This window comes from Chiloscyllium plagiosum, unplaced genomic scaffold (assembly GCF_037043375.1).
Source record: "Chiloscyllium plagiosum isolate Xiang-an unplaced genomic scaffold, Cpla_swu_hap1 HiC_scaffold_19, whole genome shotgun sequence".
NCBI classification, from domain to species: Eukaryota; Metazoa; Chordata; class Chondrichthyes; order Orectolobiformes; family Hemiscylliidae; genus Chiloscyllium; species Chiloscyllium plagiosum.
The window spans coordinates 17,622,910-17,638,067 of NW_028270157.1; the positions used below are offsets into that span (position 1 = coordinate 17,622,910).

Below are 15,158 nucleotides of genomic sequence, written 5' to 3' on the forward strand. Positions count from 1 at the left end.
CCCCCAATTATAAAATCTACCTTGTTGTGCGCACCTATCTCTCTCCATAACCAAGGTGAAAGTCACAGAATTGTGGTCACCATCACCAAAATGTTCACCCACTAACAAGCCCACCACTTGTCCCGGTTCATTACCGAGTACCAAATCCAATATGGCCTCCCCTCTGGTTGGACAATCTACATACTGCGTTAGAAAAGCTTCCTGGACACACTGCACAAACACCGCCCCATCCAATCTACTTGATCTAAAGAGCTTCCAATCAATATTTGGGAAGTTGAAGTCGCCCATGACTACGACCCTGTGGCTTCTGCACCTTTCAAAAATCTGTTTCCCAATCTGTTTCTCCACATCTCTGCTGCTATTGGGGGGCCTGTAGTAAACACCCAACAAGGTGACTGCACCTTTCCTATTTCTGACTTCAGCCCATACTACCTCCAGAGGCAGATCCCCCTCAAACTTCCTTTCTGCAGCCGTTATACCATTTCTAATTAGCAATGCCACCCCCCCTCCTTTTTTCCCACCCTCCCTAATCTTACTGAAACACCTGTAACCAGGAACCTCCAACAGCCATTCCTGTCCCACATCTATCCACGTTTCCGTGATGGCCACAACATCGTAGTCCCAGGTACCGATCCACGCCTTAAGTTCACCCACCTTATTTCTGATACTCCTTGCGTTGAAGTATACGCACTTGAGCCCATCTCTGTGTCCGCAAGTAGTCCCTGTCAGTGCTACCTTCTCCACAGCCTTTTGTTTTGTTTTTTCAGATTTCTAATATCCACAGTAATTGGATTTCTTTTTGTAGACTTGTGTGTTGGTACGGTGTTATACTTGGTAAGATCCTGCAGTGGTTTGCCACTACTTTGTTAGGACAGCTGACCAGAAGTCTACTGTTCTTACCACCAGCCAATAGTTTGTGCGTTGGAAGGATTTACAAGTTGATACTCAATCTGAGTCATACAGCCATAGAGATTTTACAACACAGAACAAGATCCTTGAGATCATCACGTCTGTGATCAAACATCTATCAGAGGAAACTCGATTATCCGAATGTCGGATTATCCGGAAAGATCACAAGGTCCCGATGCTTGGCTAAGCTGTGTTATCCAGCATTCGATTATCTGGAATTCAATTAACCAAACAAAACACTCCCCACCTGTGTTCTTCAGATAATCAAGGTTCCTCTGTATTCTAATCCCATTTCTCAACACTTGGCCTGTAGCCTTGTGTACTGTTTCAAGTGCTCATCTAAATAGAGCTCCCATCTCTACCACCTTTTTGGCAGTAAGTTCTGGATACTCACAATCATTTGGGTGAAAAGTGTTTTCCCCCACGTTCCCTCTGAACTTCCTGCTTCTTAGCTTAAAGCTCAACCCTTGGTTATTGACCCTTTTATTAAGAAGTAAAGCCTCTCTGTACCTAGCCTGTCCATTCCAATCAGAACTTTGTATATCACAATAAGATCCCCAAAACAACCCCACCCTATCTAGTCTCTCTTCATATCTGAATCGTTCCAGCGCAGGCACTATCTTGATGAATCTCCTTTGTACCCTCTCTGTGCAATGATGTCCTTCTTGCAGTGATCAGTACTGCACACAGCGGTGGCTAACATTACATACAGCTCCATCATAACCTTCTTGATCTTGTACTTAATGGCTTGCCCAATAAAGGCAAGTATCCCATACGCCTTCTTAACCACTTTATCCATTTATCCTGCTGTCTTCAAGGATCTATGGACATGCACATCAAAGCCCCTCTGATCCTCTGTACTTTATAGTATCCTACCGCCAAATGTTTCCTTTCTCATCTTGTCAGTCCACCAAGCATCACCTTACACTTTTAATGATTAAATTTCAATTACTTCTGTTCAGCCCATCTGACTGACCCGTCTTTATCGTCTTGTGGTGTTTGTATGAATCATAAATGCACTTTCTGCGACCACCAAGTCTTAGAGTGGGGCTTAAACCTATAGTTTCCAACTCAAGATAGCCTCCCACTCCACCACAAGACCTCCCATATGCTAACTACTAAATTTATTTGCAATCCTCACTACTAGTGTTTTTGAACCTTTTCATGAGAATGTTCATTTCCCACTCCAACATCCCTTGAGAAAGTATGAGCCACCTTCTTGAAGTGCAGCAGTCAATGAGGCATAGGCACACTCAGGAGAAAATGAGGACTGCAGATGCTGGAGATCAGAATTGAAGAGTGTGGTGCTGGAAAAGCACAGCTGTTCAGGCAGCATCTGAGGAGCAGGAGAGTCGACATTTCGGGCATAAGTCCTTCATCAAGAAGGGATCACAGTGCTTTTTCCTTAACCAGGTTAATGCAACTCTGACTCGTTGCTGGATTTCAGAAGGCAAACGTCAACCACATGTAGGCCAGACAGAATAAACATGGCAGATTTCTCCCCGAAGGACATCAGTGAACAAGATGAATTTTTACAACAATTGAGGGAAGCTTTTACAATAATTCAATCCATTTATTGATTAGACTATAATTTTATTCCAACTTTATTAATTTGTTGAATTATAATTGCATTAGTCTGGTCTAGTAATCCAGAAGTCCATTATCATTATATTGTGCTACTATGATCAAATCTGACCTCTGCAGCATTCTAGCCTGGTTTTATACATTAACTCCAAGATGAGCCTCAAACCCCATGTTCACCATTCACTATCAAGACTGTCTTCTTCCATCCCCACAATATTACGCAGACTAACCATGCTGATATTCATATCTTTGTCATCCAATACTGTGTTCTGTGATGTGGTCAGTACACTTAAGACCATAAGACCATAAGACATAGGAGTGGAAGTAAGGCCATTCGGCCCATCGAGTCCACTCCGCCATTCAATCATGGCTGATGCGCATTTCAGCTCCACTTACCAGCGTTCTCCCCGTAGCCCTTAATTCCTCTAGACAACAAGAATCTATCAATCTCGGCCTTGAAGACATTTAGCGTCCCGGCTTCCACTACACTCCGTGGCAATGAATTCCACAGGCCCATCACTCTCTGGCTGAAGAAATGTCTCCGCATTTCTGTTCTGAAATGACCCCCTCTAATTCTAAGGCTGTGTCCACGGGTCCTAGTCTCCTCGTCTAACTGAAACAATTTCCTAGCATCCACCTTTTCCAAGCCATGTATTATTTTGTACGTCTCTATAAAGTCTCCCCTTAATCTTCTAAACTCCAATGAATACAATCCCAGTATCCTCAGCCGTTCCTCATATGTTAGACCTGTCATTCCAGGGATCATCCGTGTGAATCTCCGCTGGACATGTTCCAGTGCCAGTATGTCCTTCCTGAGGTGTGGGGACCAAAACTGGACACAGTACTCCAAATGGGGCCTAACCAGAGCTTTATAAAGTCTTAGTAGTACATCTCTGCTTTTATATTCCAACCCTCTTGAGATAAGAGACAACATTGCATTCGCTTTCTTAATCACGGACTCAACCTGCATGTTTACCTTTAGAGAATCCTCGACTAGCACTCCCAGATCCCTTTGTGCTTTGGCTTTATTAATTTTCTCACCATTTAGAAAGTAGTCTATGCTTTTATTCTTTTTGCCAAAGTGCAAGACCTCGCACTTGCTCACGTTAAATTCCATCAGCCATTTCCTGGACCACTCTCCCAACCTGTCTAGATCCTTCTGTAGCCTCCCCACTTCCTCAGTACTACCTGCCTGTCCACCTAACTTCGTATCATCGGCAAACTTCGCTAGAATGCCCCCGGTTCCCTCATCCAAATCATTAATATATAATGCGAACAGCTGTGGCCCCAGCACCGAACCCTGCGGGACACCGCTCGTCACCGGCTGCCATTCTGAAAAAGAACCTTTTATCCCAATTCTCTGCCTTCTGTTAGACAGCCAATCCTCAATCCATCCCAGCAGCTCACCTCGAACACCATGGGCCCTCACCTTGCTCAGCAGCCTCCCGTGTGGCACCTTATCAAAGGCCTTTTGAAAGTCTAGATAGACCACATCCACTGGGTTTCCCTGGTCTAACCTACTTGTTACCTCTTCAAAAAGTCATACTCATGATATAATGAGTATGTTTCAGTATGTAGCTGAAACTTTATTGCTGGAACAGCACAGCAGGTCAGACAGCATCTAGGGAAAAGGAGATTCGACGTTTCGGGCACATGCCCTTCCTCAGGAATCATCCTGAGGAAGGGCATGTGCCCGAAACGTCGAATCTCCTTTTCCCTAGATGCTGTCTGACCTGCTGTGCTGTTCCAGCAATAAAGTTTCAGCTTTGATCTCCAGCGTCTGCAGACCTCACTTTCTCCTGTTTCAGTATGTAATCTAAGCACTTAAAAGGTCTCACATTCCAGCTTATCTTGAACCATTTGAAGCATGACACTCTGCTGGGAGTATGTTATTACAAACTAGTCCACTGGGAATATGTCATAACATACTAGTTTATACACCGAGACACATGCGTACAAATGAAAAATACTGTATTGTGTAATAACCAGTTGTAATAAATTTGTGCTGGATTCTTAAATACAATAACATTTTTGCCTTGTTTCTTATGTTGTGGGTGATGGCATAAGCAATCCTGTATTAGGTAAATACGCCTTGTTGGAAGCAAACTCACATTATTAGAGTAGACTATCCCTGCTTTGGGGTGCTTTGGAGGTAGTTTTTAAGGAGTGTCTTCAAAAAAAAAACCACTATCTAGACAGAGTTACTCCCAATCATTTTAATTGTGTGTCAGACTATCTATTTTTATGGTCAAACGTAGACTCCATTCTGGATAGAATGATCTCCACATGTTTAAGGTCCCTTAAAACCATCCTGAGGAGTTTGCTTTATCTATCACCACAACTTATTACTCCTGTAAAAACTGGTAATAAGAGGTTCTTCAAGTACTTACAGCAAAGAGATCTTTGCAGTTTCATCAATCTCAATGATCCGTAAGATTAATAACCGTTTCTCTTGGATACTTGCCGGGATACTAACATGCTGTGAAGTCAGGAAGGTTAGATTTGTACCCTGGCAGAGAAAATAAAGAAATTTAAAAATTTAACACTGTACACAAAAACAAGGTACAACCCCATCAGTCTTCTCAGATCAACCTACAGACCCAATGACACTATTTTGAAGAGAAGTTATTCCAAATGTCCTGGCCAATATTTTATTTCTCAACTCTTATTGTCGAAATAGATTAAATCAAGATGAGCACATTCTCTTTGAGTAAGCTTCCTACATGCATTTGATACTTCGTTTCAAAATAGCCACTAGGCTTCAAATAGAATGGCTTTAAAGTGTTTTCAAGTTATGATAGGAGCTGTTTAAGACTTTATTTCTTATTTAGCCTGGAGGTGAAGGACTGTGCATATCTTTGCAGACAACAGCAAAGCAATGAAAAAGATTGAAATCTGGATGAAATCACTGGGGTGGCACCAGGGATAAGGAGAAATTTCAGAAGCTACATAAGTCAAAATATGGGATTACCTGCCATAAAACCATTGTTGAAGCAATAATTATTTTCAGGTGGAACTGGACAGTTATTTGAAAAGCAAATTAATATAAATAGATTGCAGTATGAACTGAAAAAGGGAAGATGACATTAGAATTACTGAAAAACACAGTTATGTAGAAATGATAACTTGTTTCTGTGCTGTAATGTTTAGGAATCTGATACCTACCACATAGAAATCACCAACATCATACTGTCTTCCCTTTCGCCAACCACACTGATGACAGTAAATGCCCCTTTGAATGAATGGTAGGGCTTTTGTCCTGAAACAAAATTCCAAATTTTTACTTTAGGAAGTCATAGTTAAAGGAACATCATTATCAAAGCTGAGTCTAAATATACAGGTCACTGCTAAGTGCCAAAACTTCTACATATCCTTTGAGGAATGTTTCCACTTTTCAGGAGTGCAAGGTGAAGGCACACTATTCATTGTAACACAGTTCAAAGTAGACAAAGGGAATGTGTGACAGTACAGCCGGGTGCCTTGTTTCAAATCATAAAAGATTCCAGGAGTAGATTCCAGGAGTAAATTCCAGGGGAATTACAAGGAGAGCAGGCATCACCAGTTAGGACTGGACAAAAATTATGGCCTAATTGCCCTCAATAACTTGGTGGTGGGTATTCTTTCTGAATCATTGCAGTCTTGGGTTATAGGTACACTCATGGTGCTTTTAGGGAAGGAGTTACAGATTTTGACCCAGCAATACAGAAGGAACGGTAAAGTAGTTCCAAGTTAGGAAGGTGTCTGATTTATAACAATACTATGACTTTGTCTTTTTTTAAAAGAGAGGTTTTGACTCACTGGTTACAAGCTGTCTATTCAAAGCCAATAAAGTAAACTGCTTGTGAAGTCCTAGCTTTTTTTTTAATTGGAACAATAGAAGCAGCTTGAATGGGTGGAGTCACAGAACCAGGATTAGTTTAGCTTTTTGAGGTGTTAAAGCTGCCATATATCACTCCCTGCTACAGTAAAAAGCTGAAATTTTCACTTTCTCATGTGAGACAATCTGTTTTACTGACTTTGTCTTTGATAAGAGTGTGTTTATGGGATGTTACTATATTGGAACAGTTGCTGTTTAGCAGTTAAATCATCTATTATTCTGTTAAATTCTCCAATAGCATTAAGTTATTCCAATTTTGTTTGTTTGTACTTTAACAGTAGAGTAAGAATACATTGTGTTTTGTTTAAAGCAGAGTAGTGTAACCAATTGAATTAAATCTGGAACACAGCACCTTACACGCCTTTAAATAAAATAAAAGTTGATGTCTAGGTTATCTCTTTGAAATACTTGAAGGAAGTTTGGTCTGGTCCACAACAGATTTGGAGGGGAATGTGCAAATAGTAATGTTCCTATGCATTTTCTGCCTTTGTCCTTCGAGAACATCTCTTGCTTGAAAATGGCTTGTCTTAATCATCATCTGAAGCGAGATGGGCATAAATAGTGAAGAAAACCCTCATACTCCAAAGACAAATGAAAGGTGAATTGTTTGCCAAGGGCACACTATCACAGATTACTTTGTGCGTTCAGTCTGGTTTCTCTAGTTAGGTATGGTATAGTCTCTTGCAGCTGTCTTTTATGTTCAGCATTGAAAAAAAATATCTTGACTCAGTTCTGGCATGCTGTCTTCAAACTGTGCACCTGTTAAGAGTGTCCCTTCAAGAAATCCAAGAGAAAATATGGATTAAGACAGCAGTGTAGCACTGTGTGTGGGGAAACTGTCAAAACTGCCAAGTTTCAGATGAGATTTTAATCCGACAGCCTATCTGCTCTCCAAAGTGATTGTAAAAAAGCACAAATTACTATTTTGAAGAGTGGGGGTGGGGGTGGGGTGGTCTTTCTGTCTCTTGGACATAATTTATTACTGAATATCAGTCGCTAAGATAGATGTTACAAATTGTTGCCATGGCTCCCCAAAAACAGACACTTTAAAATTACTTAATTAGCTATGAAGTGCTTTGGGACATCCTAAGGTTGTGAAAGGTGCAAATTGCATAGAAAGTATTAACTGTCTTTCCAGATAAGCTTGAATTACAAGATCGCACCTACTCTCAATTGCAGAGTGTATTTGATTGGAAGAGCTACTTGTTTTTAAAAAAAATGCAATTTCAGATATTTGCCACATAGGTCAAAAGAAGAAAAACAAATCAGATGCATCTCCAAAACACTGAACTAGATCACTAGATCACCACCAGTACAGGTCAGACACACTTGTGCACCATCTAATCTGAGTTAAGAACATGAGAAATAGGAGTAGATCATTCAGTATAATCATGATCTAAATATTTATTTCCTGTGGCCCTGTTGTCTGATATGAGAAGACATACCTGTTTTTCCCAAAATGACGATGTTCATACACTGTAAGAGACTTATCAAATGCAAAGAAGAAACCAATTAGTTCTCTGCACGCATCCCGCCCATTCCTGTTTGAAGAAAAAATGCATACAAAGTAGGCAGGTTCTTCATCCAAGCAATCAGCATTCAAACATCGTACAACAGTAGGCCATTTGGCCCTTCGAGCCTGCTCTGCCACTCAATTAAGTTTGTGGGACACCGTTTCCATACACAACATCATGCTGACTATCCCTAATCAGTCTTTGCCTCTCTAAATCCTTTCTCTCAGAATGCCCTCCAACTTACCCACCATTGATTAGGAGAAAGTGAGGACTGCAGATGCTGAGATAAAAGGGAGGGGGGAGGGAATTTGGGGGAGGGGCGCTGGGAATACGATAGGTGAAATGATGTGAGGGTGATAGGCCGGAGAGGGGGTGGGGGTGGAGAGGTCGGGAGGACAATTGCAGGTCAAGAGGGCGGTGCTGAATCTGGGGGATGGGACTAGATAAGGTGGGGGGAGGGAAAATGAGGAAACTGGAGAAACCTACATTCATCCCGTGTGGTTGGAGGGTTCCTAGGCGGAAGATGAGGCGCTCTTTCTCCAGGTGTTGCGTGGTCAGGGTCTGGCGATGGAGGAGGCCAAGGACCTGCACGTCCTTGGCGGAGTGGGAGGGGGGGTTAAAGTGTTCAGCCACGGGGCGGTTGGGTTGGTTGGTGCGGGTGTACCAGAGGTGTTCCCTGAAACGTTCCGCAAGTAGACGGCCTGTCTCCCCAATGTAGAGGAGAACACATCGGGTGCAGTGGATACAGTAAATGATGTGTGTGGAGGTGCAGGTGAATTTGCGACAGATATGGAAGGATCCACTGGGGCCTTGGAGGGAGGTGAGGGGGGAAGTGTGGGTGCAAGTTATGGACTTGTTGCGGTTGCAGAGGAAGGTGTCGGGAGTGGAGGTTGGGTTGGTGGGGGGTGTGGACCTGACGAGGGAGTCGCGGAGGGAGTGGTCTCTCCGGAACACTGATAGGGGTGGGGAGGGAAATATATCCCTGGTGGTGGGGTCTGCTTGGAGGTGGCGGAAATGACGGAGGATACCTTTTATCTCAGCCTGCTTGGCACACCAGCCTCATTCCTGAAGAAGGGCTTATGCCCGAAACGTCAATTCTCCTGCTCCTCGGATGCTGCCTGGCCTGCTGTGTTTTCCAGCACCACTTTTTCAACTCTTACCCACCATTGATATCAGACTCACCAGTCCACAGTTCCAGGTTTCTCATAACAGCCTTTCTTAAATAAAGGCGCAACATTAGCCACTTTCCAGTCCTCTGGCATCTCACCCGTGGCTACAGATGACAGAAATATCTTTGCTCGTAGCCCTACAATTTCTTCCTTAGCTTCCTACAACATCCTGGTATACCGTGATCAGATCCCGGAGATTCATCCACCTTTTTGTTTTTTAAGACCTCAAGCACCTTCTCTTCTGTGATGTGGACTGTTTTCAAGACATGAATGTTTATTTCCCCAAGTTCCTTAGCCTCCATGTTTTTGTCTACATTAAATACTCATCATGAAGGAAGGGAACAGATTATATAGAAACCGTTTCCAGTAACTGAGGAGACTAGAATGGAAGATATATGGGACCGCAATCACAAGAAAAGTCTTACCTAAAGATAAACTGAGCAAAATATTAATTAAGTATCTCTCCCATCTCAGACTCCATTCCCTTTGAAATAAAGGCCAACAGTCCATTTGCCTTCCCCATTACCCACTGAACTTGATTGTTAACTTTTTGTTTTCATGTACTAGGACCCCAAATCCATCACTTTCATAGCTTTTTGCAGTTTCCCCATTTAAATAATGTCCAGCTCTTCTACTCTTCCTACTAAAGTGCATAATCTCGCATTTTCCCACAGTATATTCTATACCAAGATTTTACCCAATCATTTAGCCTTCCTAACCTGTCTATATCCTTCTGTAGAGTCTGGACAATTCCTGAAGAAGAAGGGCATTCATCTCAAACATTAACTCTGTTTCTCTTTAGGTAAAACATTTCTTGTGTTCTCTGTCCCAAACATCTTCCATTTGAGTCTCATTCTGGTCTTCTCAATTACTGGAAACAGTTTCTACCTAATCTGTTCCCTTCCTTCATGATGAGGGAGGTTATTCTGGTCAACCTAGTTTATTTATCCATTACTCCCAAAACAGCATTCAACTGTTGCTTAAATTGCTGTTCACATTTTCTGAAAATACCAGGACACATGCACATCAAGTCTTTAAAATACACTTGAATTTGATAAAATATACCTTGAAATAATCCGGGCATCGAAGCGCAGCTTGTTTGACAGCACATTTTCCGTCAATGTTGAACTTGTTTTTACCCTATTGAGGCAATAAATATCAATAATAAATTCAATGAAAGATTTCAGGAGAAATCTCTTTGATCAAGAGAATGGGTACACTATGGGACTCATTACTACAGGTAGTAATTGATTTGGAGATGCCAGTGTTGGATCAGAGTGTACAAAGTTAAAAATCACACAACACCAGGTTATAGTCCAACAGATTTATTTGGAAGCACTAGCTTTTTGAGTACTGCTCCTTCATCAGGTGATTGTGGAGAATAGGATTGTAAGACACAGAATTTATAGCAAAAGTTTACAGTGTGATGTAACTGAAATTATATATTGAAGACAATTTGGGTCTTTTTCAATATATAATTTCAGTTACATCACACTGTAAACTTTTGCTATAAATGCTGTGTCTTACAATCCTATTCTCCACAATCATCTTATGAAGGAGCAGCACTCCGAAAGCTAGTGCTTCCAAATAAACCTGTTGGACTATAACCTGGTGTTGTGTGATTTTTAACTTGGTAGTAATTGAGGCAGATAACTTGGATATAATTACAGGAACCTGGATAAGTATGTGAGGATGAGATGGAGGTGATGGAATAGTGTAGTGGACTGAACTAGTAATGTACTAGTCTAGTAATTCAGAACTCCAGGACATTGTTCTGGGAGCATGGGCTCACAATGGCAGATGGTGAAATTTGAATTAAATGAAATGTGGAATTAAAAACTAATCTAATGGTGATTGTTACTGATTGTTGTAAAAACCCCATCTGGTTCACAAATGTCCTAAAGGGAAGGAAATTTGCCAATTGTAATTTGTAAGTGCAAACCAAAGTGGAGTTTATAAAACAAGAGAAACAGGGAGGAGTTAAGAAACCATCCTTTCATCTTTGGGACTAGTCCAATGTATAACAGCTTTTTTGCCATGTTTCAAAAACCCTATGTTTGAGGATACTGAGATTACACAGAACAGAGGGAGAAGTTAGTTAGTAATGCTTTACTTCTAATTGTACAATATCTTTCATTGTCTTTTTGGGGAGCATGAATCTATTTTTCCTTGAAAATAGCCACAGAGTTCTCTGCATTTCTCACATCTCACATCAGAGTGTGCACATTCTCCCCGTGTCTGCGTGGGTTTCCTCCAGGTACTCCGGTTTCCTCCCACAGTCCAAAGATGTTCAGGTTAGGTGAATTGGTCATGCTAAATTGCCCATAGAGTTAGGTGCATTAGTCAGGGATAAATATGAAGAGTTGGTCTGGGTGGGTTGCTCTTCGGAGGGTCAGTGTGGACTAGTTGGGCAGAAGGGCCTGTTTCCACATGTAGGGAATCTAATCTAATCTAATCTAATCTCCCCTGAAGCTAGTATCATTGGTGAATGAGGAGTTGAGCCAGAAATTGTACTGTCTAAAGGAGAGTGCAAGTAATGATGAAATTCAGGCCATTTCCTTTACATACATACAGTAGCATTATCTTACAATCATGAAGTTGCGTCACTATCAATCCACGTTGGCGAGATCTTTAAGAGACCTCGTCATACCTAATATCATTACTTCAGGGTGGCTGGATCTTCTGCCACCTGGGCCCTGAACACTAGAATTTTCTAAATCTTCCTTCATCTTTACTTCTTTCACTTCCTTCAAGACATTTCAAAAAACTATCTCTGTCTAAGCTGTGTCCTAATATCACATTAGTGTGGCACCCTGTCAAATTGTGTTTGACAACGTTCCTGTGAAGAGTCTTGGAAAATCTCAGGAGGTACCAAAAAACTTTATAGTCAATTAAACACTTTTGTTTTTGAGCGTAGTCACTACTGTAATGAAGGAAATAATTTGGACATAGCAAGACCCCAGAAATAGTGATGTGATAATGGCCAGCAAATCTGTTGGATTTGCTTGTTGTGAAATGAATATCAGTCAGAAAACTGGAGGTAATTCTTTTGTGCTTCTTCAAAGTACTACAATAGGATATTTTACTGTCCACCCAGGAGGTTTTCATGAAAACTTTGGTTTAATATCTGTAAAAGAGAGTACCTCACTGCAGAACTCCCTCAGTCTAGCAAGATGTGTTAGCCTAGATTAAATGTTCAAGTCCCCAAGTGGGACATGACCAAACACCTCCTGACACAAAGGTGGCAGTGCTACCACTGAGCCATGCATGAGATTCACAAATGGCAGATATAAAGAATTCAATTCAGTCTTAAAATATTCCATAAATGCAAACCTGGTTTGATGTAATTTTCTACTTTTGAAGCGCAGGGGTGCAGAGCCAAGACCAGGGAGAATAGTTTGCTGCTGTCTCAGATCTGTGGTGCCTACATCTTGTCCAGGATCACTGATAACTGCCCTTTATTGGAAGGAAATAATCAGATGTTACAGTGGCTTGATAATTCATCAATAACTTTTAATAAAATTATAGCTGTAATGTGAGAAACACTGAAGAATCTTTTATGACCAGTTATGAAATTAAGTAAACCAGAAAAGGGGAAGATTGGATGGAGTGACCACAAGGTTGGTTAAGTTGATGGATCAAAATGGGAGAGAAGGGAGAGAAGATGAGGCACATGAAAAAAAATTTGAGATTTTGTGGAAAATTTAAAGAAAGGATAAAAAGGTGGCTGATTGTTTTGTTGACAAGCTATCCAAGTGATATTGTGAAATACAAAGAAGTTTTCAAAAATAATAACCTTCAAAATATTTTATTTGGTTATGGAATGTGGGTATGGGTGTCATTGACTGGCTAAAGTGTAATCAGCAGCCATCACTACACCTGACTTTATGAAACAGCTTAAGATGATTAGACCTAGGACACCACCCTGAGGAACTCTGCAGTGATATCCAGAGGTGAAGCGATTGGACTCCAACAATCTCAATCATCTTACTTTGAGCCAGATTGGATTTGTCCTGTATTTTGTACACAGGACATACATTTCCCATACATATCAGTGCCGAAGTGTGAAGAAACAGCCTGACCAGGGACAAGGAGAAAGTGAGGTCTGCAGATGCTGGAGATCAAAGTTGAAACTTTATTGCTGGAACAGCACAGCAGGTCAGGCAGCATCCAGGGAACAGGAGATTCGACGTTTCGGGCACAGGCCCTTCTTCAGGAATGAAGAAGGGCCTGTGCCCGAAACGTCGAATCTCCTGTTCCCTGGATGCTGCCTGACCTGCTGTGCTGACCAGGGACAAGACTAGACTTTTTCTGAAACATGAAACTAGAGGGCATAGCTTTAAGGTGAGAGGGGAAAGATTTAAAAGGGACCTGAGAGGCAACTTTTTTATGCAGAGGGTGGTGCATGTGTGGAATGAGCTGCCAAACGAAGTGGAGGAGGGTGGTACAATTACATTTAAAAGACATCTGGAAGGGTACAGGAATAGAAAAGGTTTAAAGGATATGGGCCAAATGCTGGCAAATGGGACCAGACTAATTTAGAATGTCTGGTTAGCAAGGACAAGTTGGACCAAAGGGTCTGTTTCCATGCAGTACAGCTCTATGACTCTAAGTTTTCAGTATTATTGTCATGTAATAATTTGCAACATCAAGTGTGTTCAGCCATTTCTAGACATAGAGTAAATCAAATTTGTTGGAGACTGGCATCAGTGTTACTGGGGATATTCATTTGAGGCCAGGGTAGGCCGTCCACTCAGCACTTATGACAGACGGATGGATGCAAATGTTTCTTTTGAGCTCTACCGTCACTGAGAATGGAAATATATGTGTATAACAACCTATTAGTAGTTTAATTATCCACCATGATTCATGACAAGACGTGGTGGGCCTGCAGAGTGTAGATCTGATATATTGGTTGTGGAAACGCTTAGCCCTATCTATCATTTGCTGTTTTTGTCATCTGGTATGCACGTAGTCCTGTATTGCAGCTTCACCAGATTTATATCTTGTGCTGCTCTTGGCATGCCCTCCTGCCCTCTTCATTGAACTAGATTTGATGACAATGGTAGAGTGTACTCAAGAATAATCAAGTTACCTCATGAATATTCCAGGCCAAGAGATAACTGATTGTTCTTGAATATAATTCTTTGGTTGCTAGTGTTGGCCCACATCGCCTCATGCATGCCCAGTTTTGAGATGCTAGATCCGCTTTGAAGTCTAAAACACAATGATGGAGGATATCCTCAATGTGAAGGAGGGACTTCATCTCCACAATGACCATGCAGCGATCACTCCAACTAAATGTACAGGGCAATAGCCAAATAAACATTACAATGAATACCACCAACAACAATACTTTGCAGACTAGTGCTGGTTAATATTTTAAATCTGAAACTTTATTTAAAATTCCTGAAGCAAAAGAAGCTTTAAATTCTTGCTTATTTTCTCAATTATTCAAAACAGTTACCCTTCTTTCCAGCTTACAGTATATATGGATCACTAACAAATGGCTTTCAACTGACATCTACAATGCAAATAATAAAGATGGTCTAGCAGTCTGGTGAAATAGATTACAGAATTGATTACAACTCCTCCCCTCACTCCACTAAACTTCACAGCTATTTCAGAATTATAATAGTGATACTATTTCTGTTCCTCTTTGAAAAAGTTAATTTTCTAACTATTTACACAAGGAGTAGAATTTTACCAAATACACTCCCGAATCTGTTGTCTTTCACCTCCTTCACCAAACTATCAGATGCTATGTCTTCAGCTATCTAAATCTCAAGCGCTAAGTTTCCTTCCCAAACCGCTGTCTTTTTACCTTTATGGATCAGAATCCCAGAATGAATAGGAGACCATTCAGTCCATCATGTACATGCTATGTCCCACTATCCCAGATTTTACCTTTAGCCCTGCAAACTGTCTCTCAAGGTGCTTATCCAACTCCGTTCTGAATGCTCCAATTGTGCCTGCCTTCACTACCTTCAGGCTGTGTATTCCAGATGCTAACCACTGGCTACTTGAAAACATTTTTCCCATGCTGCCTTTGATTCTTTTGCCAGTCACCTTAAATCTGTCCTCTCAAGTTCTTGACTTTTCCAT

At 41.3% G+C, this 15,158-nt stretch overlaps 1 protein-coding gene across 9 annotated transcripts in view; it reads right to left on the reverse strand.

Annotated features, from left to right (window-relative positions):
- caps2 (calcyphosine 2) overlaps positions 1-15,158 on the reverse strand; it is a 60,385-nt gene that overhangs the window by 13,069 nt on the left and 32,158 nt on the right. For all 9 annotated transcript variants that reach the window (XM_087997071.1, XM_043709875.2, XM_043709869.2 and 6 more), the window contains 5 exons: positions 12,387-12,509; positions 10,119-10,193; positions 7,816-7,911; positions 5,659-5,752; positions 4,884-5,002 (listed from right to left, as the gene is read on the reverse strand). In XM_087997071.1, the coding sequence (XP_087853197.1) occupies positions 4,884-5,002; positions 5,659-5,752; positions 7,816-7,911; positions 10,119-10,193; positions 12,387-12,509 (507 nt within the window). The remainder of the gene's footprint in view (positions 1-4,883; positions 5,003-5,658; positions 5,753-7,815; positions 7,912-10,118; positions 10,194-12,386; positions 12,510-15,158) is intronic.